General features: G+C 41.0%; 4 protein-coding genes across 7 annotated transcripts in view; 3 read left to right on the forward strand and 1 right to left on the reverse strand.

The window, feature by feature from the left end:
• Nucleotides 1-813: 813 nt before the first annotated feature.
• Nucleotides 814-7,879, forward strand: LOC115360211 (SIN3-HDAC complex-associated factor-like). Its single transcript, XM_030052942.1, has 6 exons — nt 814-1,024; nt 3,407-3,534; nt 3,701-3,800; nt 4,002-4,125; nt 4,325-4,475; nt 5,579-7,879. The coding sequence occupies exons 2-6, from the start codon at nt 3,407-3,409 to the stop codon at nt 5,910-5,912; spliced, it is 837 nt and encodes a 278-aa protein (XP_029908802.1). The 5' UTR covers nt 814-1,024; the 3' UTR covers nt 5,913-7,879.
• A 2,193-nt stretch (nt 7,880-10,072) lies between these two features.
• kxd1 (KxDL motif containing 1) lies at nt 10,073-12,674 on the forward strand. 4 transcript variants are annotated; one of them, XM_030052947.1, is made up of 5 exons: nt 10,073-10,246; nt 10,527-10,669; nt 11,130-11,282; nt 11,389-11,435; nt 11,570-12,674. In XM_030052947.1, the coding sequence occupies exons 2-5, from the start codon at nt 10,572-10,574 to the stop codon at nt 11,824-11,826; spliced, it is 555 nt and encodes a 184-aa protein (XP_029908807.1). In that variant the 5' UTR covers nt 10,073-10,246; nt 10,527-10,571; the 3' UTR covers nt 11,827-12,674. The 4 variants fall into 4 exon arrangements, with proteins under 4 accessions (XP_029908807.1, XP_029908809.1, XP_029908808.1 ...); XM_030052949.1 differs by having other exon boundaries at nt 10,530-10,669; XM_030052948.1 differs by having other exon boundaries at nt 10,073-10,242.
• A 783-nt stretch (nt 12,675-13,457) lies between these two features.
• ergic2 (ERGIC and golgi 2) lies at nt 13,458-20,375 on the forward strand. Its single transcript, XM_030052935.1, has 13 exons — nt 13,458-13,982; nt 14,903-15,011; nt 15,147-15,193; nt 15,294-15,361; nt 15,590-15,630; nt 16,096-16,197; nt 16,447-16,539; nt 16,732-16,787; nt 16,991-17,089; nt 17,729-17,826; nt 18,256-18,418; nt 18,666-18,745; nt 19,768-20,375. The coding sequence occupies exons 1-13, from the start codon at nt 13,877-13,879 to the stop codon at nt 19,831-19,833; spliced, it is 1,128 nt and encodes a 375-aa protein (XP_029908795.1). The 5' UTR covers nt 13,458-13,876; the 3' UTR covers nt 19,834-20,375.
• A 96-nt stretch (nt 20,376-20,471) lies between these two features.
• The window catches only part of LOC115360223 (membrane-associated guanylate kinase, WW and PDZ domain-containing protein 2-like), a 77,941-nt gene continuing 73,941 nt past the window's right edge, over nt 20,472-24,471 (reverse strand). The window contains exon 22 of the mRNA XM_030052960.1: nt 20,472-23,901. Coding sequence (XP_029908820.1) covers nt 23,198-23,901 — 704 coding nt within the window. The 3' untranslated portion in view covers nt 20,472-23,197. The remainder of the gene's footprint in view (nt 23,902-24,471) is intronic.

Raw genomic sequence — 24,471 nt, forward strand, 5'->3', positions numbered from 1 at the left:
CTCAAGTCCATCCTCACTTTGTTTTATTATAACCTATTACAACCTACCTAATGCTACTATTTCTAGCATTCAATTCAAGATTCCTTTATTGTCATTGCACAAGGTACAACGAAACTGAGCAGCATTCACACATAACTGCCATTAAAAAATAGAAGTTCAAACTAACTAAAATGAAAAGTAGTTAAAAAAAAAAAAAAAAAAGCAAAGAGTTAAACTGAAAAACTAAACGTGCCAAATGTTTCAGTATATATATAAAATATAAAAATGTAAATTATGCATTATCTGTAACCTATAAAAACAAGATATAGGCAATATATTAAAACTGCTACATGTTCATAGCAGCGATTGGGAATTGTAATGGCCCTGTGTGCAGCACCATGAACCATATTAGTAATGTGACTGGTTTAAGGTTCACAGAATCATCTCGCTTCCGAAAGAATAATGCAATGCTTTTCTGCGAGTAAAATTCATGTTGATGGTTTTGTCTCCTGCCGGCCAGCTACTGGAGTAATATTTGACCCACCTTGTATTTACCACCAGATCGCTGGTCCGAAGCCATGCAGCTGAAATTAACAACAACAATGCGCATCGCTGCGAGACGTACGACTCGTGAACCATGGGCCTCCAGACAGGCCATCTGGCGCTCTGTAGTAAAACGACAGGCTCCACCCCCTTGCTTACATTCTCCAATGTGCCATAGCAACCGGAGCCGAGCCCCCTGTTCCCGCGCAATGTTCCCATCCTTATAAGGCCAGTAGAATGCAGACGCACGGAAACGTCACACGTCGTTTATGTAAATAGGTTTGATTGAAGAAAAAGAAAAAGCCCTCTGCTCTATTCCGAAATGGAGGTATGGCCACAGCGCATGCGCACAGGCTCTACAACTATCCAGTCCCGTCCACAAGCCTCAGACATCAACAAGAGAGCGGGTTACTGATGCGGGTTGATTTTCATATTAGTTACATTGCAGCGACGCGTTGTCAAGATTACCACTTTGTAACAACTACAGGAAACTTGCAACGAGGTAATGAAAGCCACTCGCTACTACTGGTCTTGTCGTCTCTTTGAACATTTGCGGGGAGGGTTTTTGGGGAGTCTTAGTTGTGTTTGCAATTCTGTAATTCAAAACAAGCTTCGAGTTGTCTTTGAACAATTGCTCGTTTTAGGCCTGCAGCGAGACAAACTGGGTATTCAACTTCAGCTGCAGGCCGCCTTTTAAAGACTTTTTGGGTGAAATGTATGCAAGATCTAACTAGGGAGGTGCTGAATATGTGTCAGAAAACGAGCTTCTTATGCAAGCAATAATGAGCAAGAATGGCTGTTGTTATCATTTGCTTGGCGAAGTGCATTTGGCTGTTGGAGGGAATCACTTCTATTCTCTTGCCTATATCGTTAGACCGGAATCGCTTATAATGCATGTTATGGTCGTAAACACATCCTGGTGAAATACATTTATATCCACATTGTGTCTGTAGTGTAGCAGCCTACTACACATTTACGACTGCCATCCTTAAAGCCAACTTGGATCTCTCACGCCCACCCGTGCTTGGAGATGCGCCTCAGCACGCGGACGCCGCTGTCAACAAAATACAGCAAACAAATATTCGTTAAGGCTTTCTTCGACTTGGCTCCGATTCGAGCATAATTTGGTGGCGAACGCGAGTCGAGACCTTGATTTTCAGAGATCGCCGCTTTGAACTTCATGCACATGTAGTTGTAGGTGGACTGTTGCAGTGACGCGGTTCTTGAATAACAAAGAGTAAAGATCAAATTACACGACAGTCTAGTAACAGTTTCCCCTCAAAACACACGAGCCAGATATTTTTCTTTCGACGCGCATTTGTCTAGTGTACTTTAACCGGCTGCGTAAAGTTAAACTTGAGAGGGAAACGAGCGCGTCGTCGACCAGAGGACGGTCATCATAAAATGGGTGCGCAAGAAGCAGGTCGTGTGGCATGCCATGCTTCCTCGCTAGAAGTGGGCGGTGAATTTATCGATTTACACTTTTCCCTCGATTAAAACCCGCTCTTTCTCGCGCAATCCCCTTTTATTTCCAAATACGTCGCGTTATTTGCTTGCACTTTAACCGCTTTCGTGAGAATTTAACCAGTTAACTTTTAATTATACAGGTTTTGCGGAAAATCGCTTCACACCCCCTTATCCACACTGCCTCCGCCTTTGAAGTGTGTTGCCATGTTGAGTTGCGTCACGTACTGTATTCTCTGCTGCCACGGCAGAGATCGCCTGTGTTTTAGAAGACGAAGCACTCAATTTTTGAAGACTTGGCTCGCCTTCCAGTCTGTTGTACGCTGTGCTCGCGTTTTGCCTTACACAGAGGTGGCATAAATAAATCAAAGATGTGCTGCATCACTGCGACAAAGTTATTTATTTAATGCATTTCTGACCTCAGGAAAAACTGGCGAGCGAAAATCATAATTCTGAATGGTAGAGATGTTATTAGTGTTTGTATTACACTTGCTCCAGGATAAACTGTAGTTTCTAAAGGGACAAATCTGCGATAGTATGTGAGTGGGATACACTTGTACTTTTACTTTTACTTTCATACCAGTACACTCAGAGCAGATGCTCCGTTATGCTTTCTGATTACCTTTATGGTACTCGAAAAAAGCTGCAGAGTGAGAGCTCGTTGCGTTTTCCTCCTCTCTGGTTGCACTATATGGCACTGCACTGTCAGGAGACCCGAGGACTGATGGCAAAAAAAAGAAAATCCAGTCTGGGGGGCGCGGCTCGCAGTTTTGCCGCAGTTCGGGTTTACATACACAGTGGAGATAGATTTTGCCCAGCAACATAAATACATATAGTCTCCTGTATTACACATCCCGCTCACTACGTGTCGAGTGAATTCTCCCGCACGCAGTCTCTATTTTTTGCATTTATTTACATTCAGTGACAAGATGAGCTCATGTTTCATTTTTTGCACCATAACAAATGATCCGTCCTCTGTGCCCCGCGACCGCCGCGCTAAGTCCGCGTTTATGTCATATTTTGAATTGCCAAAATTAAGCGTGCATAAGCCTCGAGCGCAGCATGGTGACATGATCTGTCTGACGCGCTGTCTGACTGTTGACCTACTTCCCTCATTTGGGTCAGAGCACGAGTACAGCAGGATGCTCCAGCACGCTCACTTTAAATAGAGCTTTAACGCTATTATTGTGACCAATCACACAATTTTACAATGAATCACTTAGACCGTACATTTAATTTAAAAGCATCCACCAGTTAAAATCCCCCCTCTGATAAATGCAGGCCCACAGGAAAGACTGGGACCTGCACATATTTTACTCATGATAGGCTAAGTTGGTTAGGTCCTTAAATCTCATTGCTTGATGTAATTAAATGTGTTGTAAACTCGTTGCTGTTTTTTTTTTTTTTTTTTTGTGGGCAGATGTTTGGCTTTCATAAGCCGAAAATGTACAGGAGTTTGGACGGCTGCTGCATCTGCCGCGCCAAATCATCAAGCTCTCGTTTCACGGACAGCAAGCGGTATGAGAAAGACTTCAGGAGCTGTTTCGGGTAAGACACCAAACACAGCATGTCAGCTTAGGAGACATAGTCGGCTGTCGGACTGTTATGTAGATTATGGCATCCCTTATTTACTTAAATTCCATATATTTGCTCCCTTTGCTGGTTGCGCACACAATGTTATTAATTGCCTCATGCATTTTCCCAAATTGTCAAGGTTGTGTGAAACGCGATCTGGAGAAATTTGTAATGCCTGTGTGCTCCTTGTGAAGAGATGGAAAAAACTCCCTGTGGGGTCCAAGAAGAACTGGAATCATGTAAGTGACTCTTGGCGAAATTTTCCCTCTAAATATTAACAAATCCAGATATTTTGGCCAGTCCCTTGATTCCAGTCACCTGCTGCTCTCAGAGGGTCACATGGCCTTGCAAAGGAATGTTGCAGTGTGATCTTCAGTAATGATTAAAGCTTTGAAGCTGGCAAATCATTCACAGTGGTAATTTGGCTCCTCTCCATGCAGGTGGTTGATGCGAGAGGAGGTCCAAGCCTAAAGATAACTGCCAGGCCAAAGAAGATAAAGTCCATCTCCAAGAAGGCGAGGCCGAGCCAGATCAGCAGGCTGCAGAAAGAGCTTAAAAGAAACAGTTAGTTCTTCATTTTTCTATTTGATTTGTAACTTTTGGAGTGGATGATTTCGATTTAACGTCACTCACATCTGTTCCTTGAATGAATGTTTTTTTTGGTCATGTATAAGGATATCCTCTATGCAGCAACCCTCAAAAAATGTAGATTTCACTTTGAAGCCTCATTAGTTCACCTAATGTGCGCTGTTGTTCCCTCCAGATTCAGATGCTCACAGCACCACGTCCAGCGCCTCTCCGGCTCAGTCTCCCAGCTACAGCAACCTGTCCGACGAGGGCTCTGACTCCGAGCTCAGCCCTGGGTCCAGCCGCTCTCCAGTTTTCTCCTTCCTGGATCTCACATACTGGAAGAGGTAAGTCGCCTGGCCCAGAGGAGAAAGAGGAGGCATTAAAAAAGCTGTGTAGTTGTTGAAAAGTTGCTGGTTGAGACCAAACTGACAAGGAGGCTCTTCTACAGCGGAGAGAAATAAAACAAATGCTGTTGAGTCTGTTGCACTCTATGCATGAATGCATTTTTTTCATGCATTTGTTTTGGGTCCATACTTTCATTATCTGGGATGCAAAAAGACACAAATAAAGGCATACTGCCGGCTGTAATTTAAGCAACAGAACACAAGAGGGAGTGTGTAAATAACTATGACTCGTGCCCCTGACCATGGCAATGTAGTGATGTTATTTACTATAAACTGACATTTAACATTATTCTAAGCAATATCATATCAGAGAGCCCCTTTGCTTCACTCTTTTCATATTGCCTGTAATAAAAACAGGATTATACTCAATAAAGTATTCATTTTTAGTGTTTTAATTCAAATAAATGGCTGTGCTTGGCTTGTAGTGCAGCTTGGAAAGAAGGTGATGCAGGTGCCATCACTTGTCGATGTGCATAAAGATGGCAGCCTTTAGGGATGTCATTACTGGGTCTTACAGCTTCTCCATCTGCCCTAAGCCTCAGAAGCCATGCCTGTGATTTGTTAACACTTTCGGTTCATCTGCACCAAAAATCAGTTATCTTTGTCAGAAAGGAAAAGGGGTTCCTAATTCCTTCCAATTTATGACATTTAGACATTTCTTTGTATATGAAAAAATAAAGCAACAAACTAAAAACACTCTCCAAAAACATTCTCAGATTGTGGTGCTTGGTGTGAGGCCCCTTAATTGTCCTCAAGGAGAAAGTCAGAATACTGTGTGTGTGGGCGTATTTTGACTTTCTTCTTATATGTGAAAAAAGATATTTTTAGCAACCATATTTTGTAGCCTAAACATGGTTGGTGTAGTTTTAAAACACCAATATTCGCATTGTGCAATGTGGAAAGGGTGTAACAACTAAGTGAAACCAGGAGAGTGCCATCTAATCCCACAAAACATAACATGGACTGCTGAATTAGTTATTTTGTCATTGCTGTTGAATAAACTGAATTCTGTTGAGTAATACGTTGTGCTTTTTGATGCCCAGGCAAAAGGTGTGCTGTGGAATCATCTACAAGGGCCGTTTTGGGGAGGTTCTCATCGACCCTCATCTGTTCAAGCCCTGCTGCCGCAAGAAGCAGCGGCGGCAGCAGCAGGAAGAGGAAGAGGGCTACGAGGAGGAGGAGGACGACGAGGAGGAGGTAGAGGTAGAGGAGGGGCGGGCGGGGGAGGAGGAGGAGGAGGTGAAAGGAGAGCAGTCGCAGATGGAAGAGGAAGCGAAGGAGCCGCCAACCTGCGAGGAAAGCACAGCTGCTCCACAGCTATGTGTTACCATGACGACGCCTCCGGCCAAGAGCGGGGCGGCAGAAGAGGAGTGGTAACGCCGAAACCCACCTGTGCACGTCTCTGAGGAAGTCTGGAGGTGCTTGTTTTTCAAGCACTTACAGCGTGAAGTTGCCTCAGATTGCCTTCAATCAAAAAGCAGCTGAAAATCTTTGGTCTTCGACATAATACTGTTGGCGGTTTGTTTGTTGTGTTTAGATGGTAACTTATGGACTCTTGTTTTTCCACGTCTCTTCTTTTATATTTAATATTCCTCTCAACATGATGATTAACCATCACCCGAGGTGTTTTGTTCTACTTTAGGTGAAATGCTGGAACTCTGGTTTGCTGGTACATCGAAAATGTTTCACTCCACAATGCTGTAGATTCATTTTGAGGAAAAAATGTTCTCATTGAAGTCCATCACTCGGCATTCAAAAAAACAAAAAAAAAAAAACAACTTCACTCCACGTCAAAATTGTCGGTTTTTAAGTGTAGGTGCACTGTTTTTAAGATGACAATGAATATGTGATTAGTTTTACCTCCTTTTGTAAAGAGCAGACATTGCCTTCTTGAAATGATGACTATCTCATTTTGGAATGAAACTCCACGTTGACAGATCGAGACTTTTACAGTAGCCTTTGTGTTTGTATCTGATCATATTTACGTCCACCCACAGCAAACAGTTTGTTTATCTGGACTGGGTTAGCGTACGTGTGTGTGTGTGAATATGTTGGTCCCATTTTTAAAAAGGCCTATTCACAGCACCAACAGCAAATATACCAGCCTTAATTATGTGTTATAGACAGTTGCTAGTGTTAATTCTGAATTGGTATTAGGAACAAAAAGGGACAGTAGCTATATTTATTGTGGCCTCAGCAACACATAGTGCATTTTGCATGAATGGCGACCAGCCCACTCATTCAAAAGACCTGATGATCTGATGCATGAGTGTTTCTAAATTGCATGGCCTTATTAAGAAAAAAAAAAAACTGTAAATTTTACTTTACTTTTATTTTATTTTATTTTTATCCATTTCTCGGAAGTTTTAAATTATTTTTATATGTATAAAAAGAAAATGGAAAAAATAGTAAAAAAGTGTCTTTGAGTAACAACACAACACAATACAACAGTAAAACACACCAATCAGTCTATAGTCATACAGCAATATCAATATCAGTGATCTCTGTCATTCCTTGGTCAGCAGATGGTAAAAGACTTTATACAAGTTGAAATGCTATGCCATTGCCTCTTATATACCACAACGGTGTTGTGATATATAGCCTAATATTACTTTATTTATCAAAGGAAAGCCAAAGCACATTGAAATTCACCCAATGTCAAATCAATGCAGGTTTTCTATGGACACTTGTGTCTGTCCGAGGTCATTTGTATGTATGTTTATGGTATTCTAAAAATAACACTAATATGGAATTTCATACATGTGACGGTGTAGCCGGGAGCAGAGGGTGTGTTATGTACATACGGGGTTGGGTGAGCGATTACGGCTCATATATGGGTTCCATTATTTATTTATTTCATATTTATTTGTATCACTGCATCCCCAGTTAGAAGTGTAAGCTATGAATTCTGTTAATCTTTTACAAATAGTATGGTTTTGTACATCGGTAATTGGTCAAGTGTAATTCTCACGCAGGCAGGGTTAAGTATTGCCTGGAATTACTGGTTGTCAATATTTGTGAAATGTTTGTTAAGTATTTATTTACTCATCGGTTGAGTTGCGTGCAGCCTAACTTATTATTCTGTATCATCACTTTGGATCTGTATCATGTAAACTAAGAGATAGATTACAACCAAACTGTACTTTTTCCCCGCTTCACCCTGTAGCCTAAAAATACTGCAGAATGGTAGACTAGCTGTACTCTAGATTTTAGTGCTACTTGCATGTATTGTAGCTATGCATTTACTTAGCTTCCAAGTTAGACAAAACGGTTTTGTATTTTTTATACATAATGTACTTTTTTTACTTGTCCCTTAATAAAAGTAATTTTGTGAGTTTTCTGGACGTATTGAGTGATTTGACTTATTGGGAAAAATGGACAAAACATGAACTGAGCCGCATGAAGGGAAGCCAACTGGTAGAGTTAACATTATGAATTATTTACTTCAATGAGAGCCAATTCTCATATTAGGCTGCAAGTAATCAGCAGTAGAAGGAGTACTACAAATTGAGTAGAAGTACTGTTACTTTGCTGATATTTTACTGCAGTAGAAGTAGAGGTAGAAGTACTACTGGAACAATCTACCAAAGTAAAAGTAGAAACTATTTAATTTAAAATGCATTGGGAGTAAAAGTAATTTATTTTAGCTGTGTCAGGTTTGATCTTTTCCATGCAGTTATATAAAGATGAGAGTACATGATTCAGGCTATAATTTTTTTTTAAAGGTGTATTCTGCAAAATTGCCGAGGGTTGATTGGAGTGAGGACTGTGTAGACTCAACTGACAAATGTGGAATGAGCGCATAATAAGATGGTTGAGTCTACATGGTTCTCAGTATTATTCCTTGTTTTTCTCCCACACTTATTCCATATTTTTTACTGGCTGAGTCTAAATGGTCCTCGTTTCCCTCGGCCATCTGCAGTTCTTCATGGTGTGGCTTTTATTGTGAAATTGAGCCAGATTCCTCGTCTCATCTTTACTGACTGAGCTTTTATTGTGAAAGGTCCGGCAATCTTTCATTTCAGTCATTGAGCACGTTTACATGCAGACCTTATTCCTGTATTAACCGGAATATTGCGAATATTCCGGTTGCGCACGTGTCATGTAAACACGCACCGAACCCGATTAAGGTCATATTCCGGTTGGAGAGAATTCCGAATAAGCCCCCTGGAATATTCCTGTTCCAACCGGAATATTGGGGCTTGTAAACACCTTAGTCGGAAAACTCCCCGAACCGGAATATTCAGTCACGACTGCGCATGCTCGACTCACAAGGACTTCTGTGGCGTCTTCGTTGCTATGGTTACTGCAAGCGGGGAAAACGGCATGGCGAACAGCAGCAAGAGCCAGGAGACTGCAGTCCACCTTCAGCTAATGAAAGACTTAAATATCACGGAGGATATCGATGGGAGAAAACATAGAAATAGCGACAGAAGAACGAGAAAAAGAAGAAGAAGACGAGGAAGAAGACTTCTTCGTCTGTTTTTCCGGCAGACCAGACGCCTATACGCGTACTGCTGCCCCCCGCGGCTGAGTGTTGCATTACGTCAGAGAGTGGAATACGCCGAAACACGGGGGCATGCCAAGTGACATGTAAACGGAATATTCCAGTTGCCGCGGCGCAGTTACCTTAACCGGAATATTGAGCCGAACCGGAATATGGTGTGCATGTAAACGTTCTCTGTGGTGGATCTGATCTGATTTAAAATGTAGTGTACAATAAAGTAGCAGTAAAAGTTAAATTACTGACTAAAAAAATCCCAACAAATACACAAAAAAGCTACTCAGTTACATTAACAGGAGTGAATGTAATTAATTATTTCCACCTCTGCATGTAAACGCTATATCTGATGCTATTTTGTATATTAACATATAAAGAATTACACAAAAAGTTAACAACTTACAGAACTGCTAAGAGACACTGAGTAAACATGTGAATATACAAACATTTAACATGGTGCACAAAAATAGGAGTATGGATTAATATAAAAGATAAAAAAAAAGGGGGGGCATTTTTTTTTTTTTTTTTTAGTATTTATGAGTTTGATAGTCCTTAAACATTCTTTAAATTCACATAAAAAGCAAGGAAATTCTGAAATGAGCTTTGTAATTATGCATTTATGTATATGAAATACCCTATATTACCCTATAGATTCAATACCATGAAATCAACATTTGATTCAGTTTAAACATCATGAGTAGTTTTACACAACATATATTCTTCATTCAAGTCCAAACAGGAGTTGAATACACAATGGTAAAATAAATGCTTGAAAGATTCAAATTCATCATTACAAAATTAAAAAATGTGGAGAAATACATATATTTGTTGGATATATAGTGTGTAAAATTTTGATGTGCACTTCTTTAATTGTATGATGTGGTAATAGAAATCTAATGTTGTCCCAAAAAGCTTTTCCTCTGGGAGTAACTATCATTCCTTCATGAAATACATTGCATATGAGTTTATTATTACAGACAGTGATTCTAATGTGATTATAATGCGTAAACCAGCAGCAGGACGCGCTCCGGAACTCCTGCCCGTCATGTGACCGGAAGAGGTTGTTTCTGTTTTGTTTAGCCAACATGGAAGAGTGTTGTTTTTCGGGTGACATCTCTGAGAGCCGCTTTTGGATGTGGGCAGCGGTTTTAAATCTGTAATTTGCACAGCAAGAGGTCGTCGGGAATATCGACCGTCGCATCTTTAGTAGGTAAAATGAAGTCGCCGCAGTTGTTTGCCTCGTGTTTTAGCGAGCAGGCGATAAAGATAACGGCTCATCCAGTCTGCTAGAGGAGCATTATTATATTATTATTTACTGTTTACTGTTTACAGCATGCTGCATTTGAAATAACATCACTACCTAATCTGAGCAGGCAGAGTTTGTGTATTGGTTTTATCCACTGGTCTTATAATTGTTGTCTCCATTGCTTTATGTTACATCTCATGGTTGGATTGTGAATCTGATATAGTATGTGTGTTTTTCTTTGCAGCAGGACGTTTTCAAGAAGAGGTTTTGCATCTGCAGCAGCTTCATCATGGTGGAGCCCACGGCGTCCGGCATGTTCTGCAACAGGATGCTGAGCATGGTCAACTCTGAGGACGTCAACGCCATCATCCAGGCCCAGAGGCACATGTCAGTGTCCTGCTCTGCTCAGCCTGTTCAGTGCAGCTGGGAGGACAGATCACGATCCATGTTTTTAGACTTATCCTCTAGTTTGTGCTTGTAAAGTTTGATGAGGCTGTGATTCTCCTTGAGGTCACAGCAGGTCATTTTATACAGTGATGTAAAGGAAATGCCAGGTGTTTCCTTGCCAAAATGGAGCCTAACTGTGGCACAATATTTTGCCTCCCTGCTGACAACTTAGTGACATACTTGGTGCCAGCAGATTCCTTAGGTTGTCTAGTTTCATGTGATACCAACATCTTTACTTAAAAAGATCAATTAGAATTGTGATATTTAAGTGAGTCAATGTTTTTTCCACCCCTACTGTTTAGCTTGATGTGGCGTTCTGCTCGGTGTATAGAAAATGACACAGCAACGAGCCCCTGTTCTTTGTCATTCTTTGTGCTTTGCTGATTTCTCCTGAAACCAGGCTGGACCGGTTTGAGAAAACCAACGAAATGCTGATAAACTTCAACGGGCTGTCCAATGTGCGGCTGCAGCAGATGAATGAGCACTTCCTGCTCCACACCCGGACCCTTGTGGAGATGAAGAAAGATCTGGACAGTATCTTTCGGAGGATCAGGTGAGTCATAGTCCCTCTCCTACACACACACACGCACACGCACACGCACACACACACGCACAACCTCACCCCTCTGATTAATGCTCTCACTCCTCTGTTCCTCTAGGACACTGAAGGGAAAGATTGCTAAGCAGTACCCAGAAGCTTTCAGCAGTGAGTCGGCCTTTTCTTTGCATTCGTCATGCCGTAACCACCCGACGCTGCCTGCACCTATCTTATCAGCCGGTCTACACTGAGGAAAATTGACCATAAAATCTGTTGTTTTTGTTGTTTTTTTTACAACACAGATATCCATGAGTCACCCATCTTGGAGGATGACGATGACGAGTTTGACCTGATTCCCCCCAGCGTCGCCACAACAGCCACGACTGCAACCTCGGAGCAGAGCACCGAGTCATGTGACACGAGTCCAGATGTGATCTCCCCCACCGTGAGCCGCTGCTCTGAGGACCTCTCGCAGGAGCCGCCGGATACACCCACCTCCGACATCCCGGAGACCGCTGTGCTGAGGGACGAGGGCCCCGACTCTGTACCTGCAGAGTAGCAAAAATTAATGAATCAATGGACAGCTTATTTACCCTTCCTAAAACCTGAGCTCCATTCTGTTTGGAGATCATGTCGGTGTTTGGTTTGATTTGTGTGCTCTGAGTGTGTCTTGGCTTTTGTATGTGCAGAATTTGTGTATAATCAATTCATCTAAACAATACCAATTGAGCACCACAGCCCTGATTCTGGGTTTGGCCGTGAACTGTTTCCCAGAGCGATGGGACTTGTTGACGTACTTGCCCACTCTACGCCTGTGCAGCACAAAAACAATGCAGATGATACTTGAAGTTGCTTTAAACAACTAAATCCCATATTACAGACAGTGAAATAAAGGCTGTTATGTGATTATATTGTCATTTGAAAATGTTTTTCATCAAGGTAGTTGAAGGCAGCGTTCGGTGTCCACAACCTGGTCTCTTGTTGCAACATTATTATATGGAAAAAAGTTAGAAACAGGAAATATGTTAGAAATAATGCTTACATAACATATAGATACATGCACAGGGAGGTCAGAGGTCAGTTGCAGTGCATTGCTCAAGGGCATCTCAGCAGTGGTGGTTGACAGATATGGGTTTTTCTAATGGTCATCGCTGGTATTTACACTCTACACACTCTGTGGTGCACTTAACTGGATAAATGAAACAACCTGTGAATGAAAGATATAACGTTTTAGTGCACTTAACAGCATTTATCAGCAGATAGCAGCATCTCCTGGTTTCCCAGAGAGAATGAACATTTGTAATGTAATGCCATGTAATGTCAGTGCTCACAGTAGCACCTCTGGTTTTGGTCACAATGAACATTTAACAGTAATGTTTTATTCACTTGAACACAAAAATATTTGAACCTGGTCCTGCAGGTAAAGGACAGGCTCAGACATGATTTTACACTGAACTCAGCACAAGAATTGTTATTTTCTGTAGAAGTTTTTTTTTTTTTTTTTTTGCTCAAGTCTGTGCAGCAATATTTAATAAACTGTCTGTAAATTATTGGGATTCAGATTGGTGAGTTGAATATCATCCTGAGCATTGGGTCTCATAGGGCTTAATAATAATAGGCAGGAAACTTGAACCCTCTGAACAGTTTCAGTTTCTCAAAAATGGGTCACAGAAATTGCCATTTCATAAACAAATTAGGGAGGGAAAAAGACAGACTTCAAATCTGGCAAAGAAAAAACAGAAAAATTTTAATACAATAAGTCAAATTACTCTTACACATCCATCTTAAGAAAATAAGGATAAATAACTATTTCAGTTGAACTAACATGGACATAAGAAAAAAACTAAATGTAAAAAACTCTTACCAACTGCTGTACCATGTGAATAATATCTTGTACGATTAATGCACACTTTATTACAACTATGATTAATGTGCAAGGAGCATTAATGCATATTTTTTATAGATTAATGCACTTACAAATTTCTAAGGCATATGTTTTTTTTTTCTAATTTCTCATATATTTCTTTTATAGTATTTGTCTTTCTATTTTCTAGTGAACAAAGAAAGAAGAAAGGAAGTGAGGCAATGAAATGAAATGTAAAGAAAAGAAAATATGGATCTTAATTACAAATCGGATCCTGAGTGTTATAAATAAAACTGTCCTGAGCTGACAGCTAGCTGCCAGCAGAGGGCGCTAAGCCAGAGTCAATGCAGTTTCCCATCTGACTTCAGGGTGAAAGGGCAAGCTAATCCACATCATACAGCTAGAAGGCAGTTATGCTGCCAGCTGGAGATACTTAGTGAATTCCTAGTGTTTGACTCTATTAACTTTTAACTAAACCGTGAACCAAGCTGACGGCACGACAAAGCTGGTTTTCTATTTTATTTTTCGTCCATTCGCCGACACAGTTTCCTGAGAGTCACTTGTGTTTTTCCTGCTAAGCGAAGCTAACGTTAGCCTGTGTGCTCAGGTGGCCAACGTCAGCACAGAGCAGCGCTGAGCTATTGGCAGGTAAACAAAAACATGCGTGTGTGTTTTGTCGCACACAATGAGGCGCTAATTTGCACTTTATGAGGGGCTCGTCCGAAGCCAAAACCTGCTCCGAAACATGAGGAGACTGACCAAGAAAAAGGCTCTTACTTTGGTGAAGGAGCTGGATGCTTTCCCCAAAGTCCCTGAGAGCTATGTGGAGACCACGGCGAGCGGCGGGACAGGTACACACCAGACTTATCGTAGTTTTGTGTGTGTTTTTCACTTGTTTTTATTTTTATTTCGTTTTGCAATGTTTGCGTCAAATCAGTTTAGTTTCAGTCACTTTCCAGAGTGGGTTGTTTGTTTCGGCTTAGTTTTTATTGTTCAAAAGTGTTTAGTTTTAGTCTAGTTTGTATGGCTTTCAGTATTAGTTTGTTTGTTTGTTTGTTTGTTTTTTTTTGTTCTTAGCCAGGTATTACAATTACAATCCTGTGACTACACTATACTGTAATATATTCACATTATAATCTATATAATAATATATACTAATTATAATAATCTATAAAGATACTATAATAATTTTGGTAAAGGCTCAAGTCACCTGTATGTTGTGGTAGACATCAGTTCTACCACCCTGCTGAGTGAATCATTTATATCATGCAAGGTTATCACAGTCTTGCGTTATTTATTAGTTTTTTCGTTTGTATTTCGTCTTCACTTTTTGTTTTCAATTTCAGTTAGTGTTAAATAATTTTTAAAGCAGGTTTGCTTGTTCTGTTTAGTTTTTATTTTTGGAAAATGCTTAGTTTTAGTTTTTAGTAGGATCATTGTTAGTTTTAGTCTTTTTTTTTTTTTTTTTTTTTTTTTTTTTTGATAATATGAGCCGTTTCTCATGTAGTAAAACCTCATCAAATTATCATGTATTCATTTTGGACAGATGAACAACCATATATACTGACAGACAAAGAGGTTTAGGTTATTTTACTGAGATTTGAAAACGCACAACACTTTCAGTTAGTTAACATTTCTTTGTAAGGCCTCATTTTTATTTTTATGTAACAAAACGTTTTGTCACACATAGTTTTTGTTATGTCCTTAGTTTTCATTAACCAAAATAACCTTGACACCATGACTCACTTTGCAACTCTTTACACCTTTCTAGTGTCTTTGATAGCGTTCATCTTCATGGCTGTCCTTGCCTTCCTGGAGTTCTTTGTGTATAGAGACACGTGGATAAAGTACGACTACGAGGTTGACACAGACTTCAGCAGGTGAGACCTGAATGTCTGCTCGTGCTCCTCACAACAAGCTTGACTCTGGTTTTGAAACCTGCATTTGTACTCTGTTGAAAAACAAGTCAGTTACGGTTGTTTTTTAACCTAATTGTATCTGCTCATCATCCACAGCAAACTGAGGATAAATGTTGACATCACGGTGGCCATGAGATGCCAATGTAAGTGCTAAGATTCATATTTAATTTGTATTTTGTTTCTTGATAAAATAGCCGTCAAACATGTAGTGTCAGAGTTTTGTGTGTTTGTGTGTGAATGCAGATATAGGTGCAGATGTCCTAGATCTGGCAGAGACCATGGTTTCATCGGATGGCTTAAAATATGAACCAGTGAGTATGGCCGCCTGCGCTGTGCTGCAGCAAGTTATGCACCCTCTAAAATACATGTGGAGCTAAGAATAAATTTTGAAACTTATGAAATTGTATTTAAAAAAAAGTGTATACCTTGTTCTTACCCTTCTGTCATCAGACAGGGTCATTACATCAAACTGTATTGGTTATGCTAATGTATTTATCCACACCTTTCTTCTTTTTTTTTCTTTTTTGTCTTCGTTTTAGGTACATTTTGAGCTTTCTCCACAACAAAGACTATGGCACATGTAAGATATAAGTTTTTAAATGGCACAAGCATTCATTTCCATAACACATCCCCTGTTACCTTATGTGATATTGGGACTTTTTTTTTTTTTTTAACTTTGGCTTGTTGTTTACCTTCAGCAGGCAGATGGTTTTCTTTTAGTGGCGGAGAGTGTTTATATGCACACTTGAGCAGACCATTACCACTGTTAGCAGCTCCAGAAGACACTGAACAGTTCCATCTATCTGCAGGCTTTCTTGTTAATTTGTTTAGTTGGCACCATTTGGTGTATTATCTGTGGAGCTCATTAGTGGTATATTAGAGCACAAAGTTTACATCCAGAGGCTTTTTCTCCTTCATTTGTGACCGGTGCTTGGTGAAGGGAAATAATGAAGCTGAATCCCGTGCGCTGCTTCTTTTCCTCATTTTCTGCCCAAATACTTAACTTTGTGTTCCTCGCCTGCGTTCTCCTGTGCCTCGCTGTCAGGACTCTGTTGCATATCCAGGAGCGTCTAAGAGAGGAGCACTCCCTCCAGGATGTTCTCTTCAAGACAGTTACACAGGGAGGGCCAACCGCCGCGCCCCTCAGGTGTGCACTCTCCTCTGTTTGACGTTGCTGTTAGTTGCACCACACCCTCTTAAAGACACACATTAGTGATTGCAACATAGGTCAGTAAATTACCCTTGTGCAAATGCAAGAGAGAAGTGTGCCACCTTCACTGTATTTTTTTGGTGTTGGTAGCTTAACACATGAATATAATGCTCAGTAACTAGTTGGGCCATCTCTGTGTGGTTCTAAAATAACTTTCTCCCTTGTGCCACTTGCTTTTCCTCCTAGTGAGGACAGTCCGTCTCCCCCGGGTGCCTGCAGGATACACGGACACCTGTACGTCAACAAGGTGGCAGGAAACTTCCACATCACAGTGGGCAAGTACGTATTCAAGAGGCAAAAACAGCTGCAGTCCAAATGAGAGATTCAGTGTTTGTCAGGAATATAAGAAATAGAAAACTGACGGTTACTGATTTATTAATGTGTTATTTCACACCTTTATCTTAAATGATTGCAAAGTTGGATGTGAAGGAAAATATCAGCCTGACCTTTGACCTTTTCATCCTCACACAGGGCCATCCCACATCCCAGAGGCCACGCGCATCTTGCTGCCCTTGTTAGTCATGATTGTGAGTTTATTCTTACCCGTCTCCATCACCTTTCATTTGTATAGATTTGTATCAGTATGCATAGACACATATACATATATATGTGTAGAATATAAATAGATACATGTATATCATACACATATTTTTCAGTAAGTACATGTGAATACCTTCTGCATACCGTCTTCAGTGATTATTGATTATTTTGACTTGACATTGTATTTCAGCCTTTAACTTCTCTCATCGAATCGACCACCTGTCTTTTGGAGAGGAGATAGCTGGGATTATCAATCCGCTGGACGGGACAGAGAAAGTCACTGATGACTGTACGTTCATGCTGTCAAATTCTAGATGGGTGCTCAGCCTCTTCTCAAACTCAGCGATGATAAATGTTTATTGTTAAAAGAGTTCGTGGGCATTGTTTCCACAAGAATTGAAGCATTTCCGTGCTTTCAGCTTGAGATGTTTTCTGCTTCTTTGTCTTATTTAAGGCAACAGCAAAATTCTCAGTTCCCAGCTTCAGTCAGAAGCCCCGCACATCTCCAGTGTGCACAGATTAGCAGCAGCAAGGCGTTTGATTTGGTGCTGAAAGACAAAAACAGATCGTCCCAATTAAACTGTACACTGGTTTCTTCTTAGTGTTACAGTGTTGATTACTTTTTCAGCTCAGCTGGGTCTTGTTGCTCACACAGTTTCAGAAACTTGTACTCCTTAAGAGTGAGAGTTCACTGAGCGACCCGTCTTTCAGGTTTCCATAGCAGGTATTACAGGGTTTTTACCAGTCATGGAATTTTTAAAAAAGAATTTTTAAATATTTTGGACAAGGAAAGTTAGGAAATTGAACAAATTCCTGGGACAACTCATGCAATTTTCTCAGCTTCAATTTAAAAAATCAGTGACTGCTTGCTATTAGTATCAGTTACTAACTGATTTTTCTCATCTGACTGTTGAATAATTCTCTCTAGATAACCACATGTTTCAGTACTTCATTACCATAGTACCCACCAAGCTGCACACCTACCAGATCTCTGCGGACACACACCAGTACTCTGTCACTGAGCGGGTAGGTTTGTTTTTACATCACAGCTGGGCAATATATTGATATTTTATTGATTTTGTGATTTGAGACTAGATATCGCCTAGGATATATTTAAATTGCTATATAGTGTAAGTGTTGCCTTTTCCTGACGTTAAAGACTGCATCACAGTAAAGGGATGCAATTTTCTGAAGTTATCATTTTATTATAGGTTCTCTGTTATTTGCCTCCACCTGCTTGGTCATTATATCCTAATTATCATTTATCAAAAATCTCTTATGTAAGTAGCACCAGTAGTCATCCCTACAATAGTAATATCACGGTATACAGTCAAAAATATTGTGATATTTGTTTTTTTCCATATCGCCCAGCCCTATTATACATGTTTGAATGTTTGTGTAGTTCAGTGTGTGTACTGGTGTACTGACAGCATGCTCTGTCTCTGTCTTCTGCAGGAGCGGGTAATAAACCACGCTGGAGGCAGCCATGGCGTCTCAGGGATCTTTATGAAGTATGACATCAGCTCCCTAATGGTTAAAGTCACCGAGCAGCACATGCCTCTCTGGCAATTTCTTGTCAGACTCTGCGGCATCGTTGGAGGCATTTTCTCTACCACAGGTCTCGAAACTCTCTCTCACTCTCTGATGCTGACTTGAAAAAAGCCAGCAGTCATGCTGTATGAATTATTTATGTACATATGGGAGCAAGCAAACACTTAAGTTTTCAAACATGACATACAGTTAGACGTGACCCGACGTAAAGAGAGAGGAGCGAACATAATCGTAACTCAAGCACGAGGATTTTCAATCCTTACAGATGTCGTCATGCACATCAGTATCTAAGGTGGGTTTCTGTTCCTTTACAGGCATGCTTCATGGAATTGTAGGCTTCTTGGTTGATGTGCTGTGCTGTCGTTTCCAAATTGGAGTTTACAAACAACAGGAGGTAAGGCCCCAATACTAGAAAACAATGCATGAATGCAATCCTGGCAGACACAGAAATAGATTATTTAAGCGGGGGATATTACACATAAGAGGTTTTTCCAGGTTTTGGCATGGATGTTGCAGTCTTGGCTGTTATCTAAATTATGTTATTTAAATTAAAAGATGGTGGTGGTACTTTTTCTACTGCATGAGGTTCCCTGTGGGAAATCAAATTTTGTCCCATTTGTGACATCACAACTGGGGCTCATTAATAACGAATGAATGCCTCCCAAACTGCCTGTCAGGCCAAGTCCACACTAATCCAGAGAAATCTGAAGACTCAGCCTTATCTGTCCATTTTTCCCTTACATCGACACTAAAACGGCATTTTTGTTGATGAAAAATTTAGCTAAAAAAAAATTGAAAACGCCAGCTGTACATTGTAGTGTAATTAGCAGAAAGGGGGAAAACAGAAGATGGTTGTGTGATTTATGATGTATAATGTATAATCCTGATGTGATCCCCGCTGGAGTCAAAACAGCACGGTGGGCAAAGTAATCAAAGTGTTGATCTGTGCATCTCTGTTACAGAAATTTTAGTGTTGACAGAAAACAAATTGTGACATGAAAATGGCATTTACAGATTTTTCTGGATGAATGTGGACATGGCCTTAGTCTAGGGTGCAAGACGAGCACTGGCGAATAAATTACTTAGAATATTTCACAATTTTCTTTCATTTTAATGTCATATTTGTGTTCATAAAAACACTCACCTTAAAATGAGAATAAGAGAGTAACTTCAAGTTACTTCCTTACTTACTCAACCAAATGTTTGAAAAATATAATGGACAGCTCACTCACTTTTTTTCTCTTTTTTGGGGGATTTGAAAAAAAAAATCTGATAGTTTGAAGGCAGCGAGCAAGACAGAGCAGGGGGGACAGACAGCGTGACCATGTGATGTTCTTCTGCACTCCGTCGAAACAAGTCTGAGATTTTTGCTTTAAACACTGCAGCTCACAGATTATTATCTTCTGCCTTTCACAGGAGGCTCCTCAGAACAACCAGGCAGATAACGAACATCTGATTCCCACAGAAAATCACGCTCACTGACCAGAGTCCCCACAGCTCAGCTCGGTTTTATTCTTGTCCGCCGGCAGCCGACTGGCAGCTCGCTCCCTCCGTCCTGCCCCCACTTGGCAGCAACGGAATAGCAACACAAACTCTGGGAAAGAAAAGAAGATGTTTACAGGTCGCTTTGTTATGAAATCAGTCCCATCTTCATTCAAAATTCTGTAAATATTTTTGACTTTTTTTTTTTTAATGGGATGTGGGTGAAAACCTCTCAGGCGTGACTGTTCATCCATCTGGGAAGCATTGTGCTCAAGACCTTCACTGTGTTTCTGTGTCAGTATCCCTGGCAAACTGCACCAGGAGTAATCAGCAGCCTTTCTCAGGACGGCACTTGTAACACAATTTCATTTACACCGTCGTCAGTCTGATCTTGTTAAATATGATGGCACCTGGTGTTACAGAAAAACTGTGTGAAAACGCGTACACAGATGTCAGATTCTTTGCCTAATGTGCCTGTGTGTGAGTAATGACTGTTGCAAATATGAGGCTGATTGGCTGAATAAAATACACCTTCAACTTAATTTGCATTCATTTCCCGTATTTGGCATAGTGTAAGTCTTTTTTTTTTTTTTTTTTTTTTTTTTTGAAAAAGCATAGAAAAGAATATTTTACACCATGTCAAGAGTTTATTTGACAGTATTTCAGAATATCTTTCAGTAAACAAGTTTTTTGTTTTTTAGCAAAATGTAATATATCAGTACTGTCGCATTTCATAAAAATAGTTGTTCACGTCTTTGAAACTACAGTATCAATGATACAGTAAACCATATTTGTAGGAATACAGCTGTACAGGGTGGATAATACACAATTAACACTACACAGTTATACTTGATCTCAATGGGGATTCATGAACGTGCCATCCTTCACAGATTCCAATATAGCAATTTTTTTTTTTTTGTATACAAAATCACTCACAGCAGGCAGGGGGACGGCCTCAATGGAGACAGAGGGCTGGATGACATATTCTTTATCCTTTTTCTGAACTTCGACATTTGTACATAGAGTAAACACGTTTCTACAGCCTAATGGCACGTTCGCACGCTCCTCGTTGACAAGTTCACCAGTAAATTCATCACATGAACTACGGTTGTATGCAATGTTGTGTTCAGGTCGGCTCAGAAAAATCAGGACCAATGATACCGATGGTGACAAAACGTTTGTAGTCTGTACGTTTTGGGAGTCACTGCAGGTTGAGATCAGGCCTCCTGATGATGTTTTATGCGCAGTTGGATTTGTGACTTGGTTTCCATCAGGTGCACCTGTTTGCGAGTACAGCTTGGAGGTGCCATCATGCTGCGTTCAGTCAATACATTGTCACAAATCATTGTGATTATTTTCTCAAACCTCACATCTTGTCCTCTGGTACTGAAAAGCTCTGGGAGCAAGACTGTTGATTTATCTTTGATGAGAGCAAACATCGTGTAGAGAAATGGAGGATATCAAAATGGAGAAATGCAGGATAGTGACTTAATGTTGGGTGTTTGTTTAATAGCAGCATGCCTTTATCTATGCCAGTGACAAACTTTGTGATTCCCACAGATGTGTCGTTACATTTCAGTCCCATAGATATACTCTAAAATGTTGGGTTCAGATTCAACAAGCATTGGCACTGCGTGCAACAATGCAGAATTAGTATATTTTCTCTCTGGAATGGATAAATAAAACTGAAATGAGACTCATTTGACACAACAGAAACCATAGCCCACTTTGCTGATATCACTGTCTTGATGAACTTTTGCAGGTCTGCTTCCCCAGACGACTCTCTAGGAAGAGAATGTAATGCTACAAGCTACATTTTATCCCCTTTATAACACAAGGGGGAAAGGGCTAACACTTAATACAGGCTATACAGTTGAGAGTGCATCATAATTGTATATATAGTTTGGGGATTAATCCAAAAAGAAGGAGGCTCCACAACCAAATTGATTGCTGTGCGTGGCCACTAATATTGGTTTTGCATTCAATTTCCAAAACAAACTAAAGGAAAAAAAAAGAGTCAATCACAATGGTAACAGCTCTGCATTAGTTTCAGTAAGGCACTCCGCCCCACCTCATTTTCCATCGGCCTCCTCTTCTCCACACCGATGCCCCTCTCCCACAGTGATGTGGTACACTTAACACAGTAAAAGGCATAGAAATGGGAAATATAGACTGGACAAAAATTTTTCTGCTGAGCATCAAATGAATACAACACAGCCCATAATTCTGCACAATGACTGCATGATTGATTTGTGGTCAAGTTTATGTACATAAGTCACAGAACAGGAGTATGAGTTCTTATTAAGCCAACTGTTTTCAGTCACTCAAAAGTTCGATAATTTGATGAAAAAGGATTTTTTTTGTGTCACATGAGTACCAAATGGTCAGCTCCACAGAGGATATCCTCTCTATATTCTACTGCTAAAAGACATGTGAGCCCCTGTATGATGGTTTACGTCCATGCATGAGACCACTGCCTCCCTCAGCGGTCTGGGTTTGGTGACTTCCACAGTCTTTGATATGTAGTTATAGACGAGGCCATGGAAATATGGATCTTAAAATACTGTCCTGATGTTTCTTTTTTTTTCTCTTTACAATGTATCTAACTACAACACTGCCTCAAAAAGACACCAACAACGGGTATGTTTTTGAGATTACCAAATGTACATATTTTTCCACATCTTTACATTTACAGTATATGATATATTGATAGGCATGTGAGATCTAACATATGTCTTGTTAACCAAGCTGTCTCCTGGGTTAGTGCCATGTCCTCTTGGAGCTCATGTTTCAGGAAGAGTTTTCAGTGTCAGTGCCTCTATCTGACACAGATTTTCAGTCTTGTTCTCTCCACTGCGCAGAAAGAAAATAGAGCAGAAGTAAATCTCTTCAATGTACATCTCTCTCCTGCGAGAAGCCTTGTCCCATCTGAGGCTACGTTGCACTAACCATTCAATCTGAGCCAGATATGGTTGAGTAGTTAAAGGTACATGTCGAAAGCACAACTCTGCTCAGAATCATACATTGTTACTCCATCTGTGATCAGAACAGTAAGTGTCACGTCTGAGGGTCTGAAATAACTAGGTACTGAGTAGTCTCCATCATGTTTTATACTGTATATTACAATAGCCGTGAGAGTCCCTCTGTTTTTTTTAAGGTGGCGGGTGTAATAATCATCTTGCAAGAACAAAAGAAACAAAATATGATTTCAGAAGAAGATGGAGAAAGAAACAGGGCAGAAAAGACACAAAGAGAGAGAGAGAGAGTGAGGGAGATATATTTCTCAAAAATCTGATGGTGAATTGAATGGGGAGCCTTTATTGAGCCAGACAGTCTGATCTGGTCCAAACCAGCTAGATCCAGTCTATCTGCTTACTGTGGAGGTCCAGGACCTCAGGGTACCAGGCAGTTTATCGGACCCAGGGACGTTCCAGGGCCCAGGGGAGGCAGCTGCACTCCTTGTGGTAGGATCTTCCATGGTTTTCGTGGGGCAGCAGAGCCCGCTGTGGCCGCCAGCCCTCTCCTCTTCTCTGGGGAGCAGAGCTCTGGACACCAGCCTCTCCTGGAGGTTGACACGTCCGTCTCCACGATCCCCACTGCTTAGAGAACCTCCATTCAAATTCACACTGATATAAGGGTCCCAGGGCCAGACAGTGCTCATTGCCTGTGTGTGCAGGCCCTTCCTCTCACAACAGGGGGAGCAAGTTTCCCTCTGCCTCTCTCTTCTTTCAGCCGACCTCCCCAGGACAGCTTTGGGAGGCAAAGCCCGAGGCTGTCTCTCCCCTGGTCCGCCGTCCACCTCTCCAGGCACCTGAGGGGTTCCCTGCCCCCTGACAATGTAGTTCTGCTGGGTGGACCTGCCACCTGTAGCCCCCCTGATGGAGCTATGGTCTGTCTGCTGTGGAGCCTGGTCTGCCATGCACACTGTGGCCTCTAGAGGGAGTTGATGAGGGGAGTCTAGGGCTGAGGCTGGATGGGATGAAAGCAATGGAGTCGGCTGGGGGTCAAGGGTCACTTCCTGCAGGGTAGAGTGGGTTGTAGGAAGGGAATCCCAGGGGGCGGCACCGTCTATTGGGGGATAAAGGAAGCACAGTCAGACTGAGGTGAAAGCAAAACGAAAAGCACTAGCATGCACATGCACATATGGAGCAAGGGAGAGAGAAAGAGGAGACTGAGAGAGAAAGATGTACGAAATATGTACAACCTCATATCCTAGCATATTATCATGCAAACTTGCATGCAAATGTGTGTGAGTGGCACACACCTTGTCATGTAGGCTGCTATCTATATACACTAAACCTACAATCAAGTCATCTGTTCCTTACTCGTTTACATAAAGCAGGCACGGTTACATTTTCATCTCAGTGAGTAGGAGTCATTGAGTGCAAGAAAACAATAAACATATTCAGAGGAGACTGTTTTGTAGCTGTGTAACAGACAGATTGACTTTATACAGTCTACTTCACAGCCCACTCCAGGATGGTAAAATCATCTAGAGGGTCACTTCAAACCATATTGCTCTTTCTAATACATAAATATCCACATACACACAGACATGGCTGGCTTTTAATCATGCATAAAACCATGCAATCATGCTCACACAAACACGTGCACAGAATTACAGAGCTCACAGAAGTA

Source organism: Myripristis murdjan, chromosome 6, assembly GCF_902150065.1.
Source record: "Myripristis murdjan chromosome 6, fMyrMur1.1, whole genome shotgun sequence".
In the NCBI taxonomy this organism is placed as follows: Eukaryota; Metazoa; Chordata; class Actinopteri; order Holocentriformes; family Holocentridae; genus Myripristis; species Myripristis murdjan.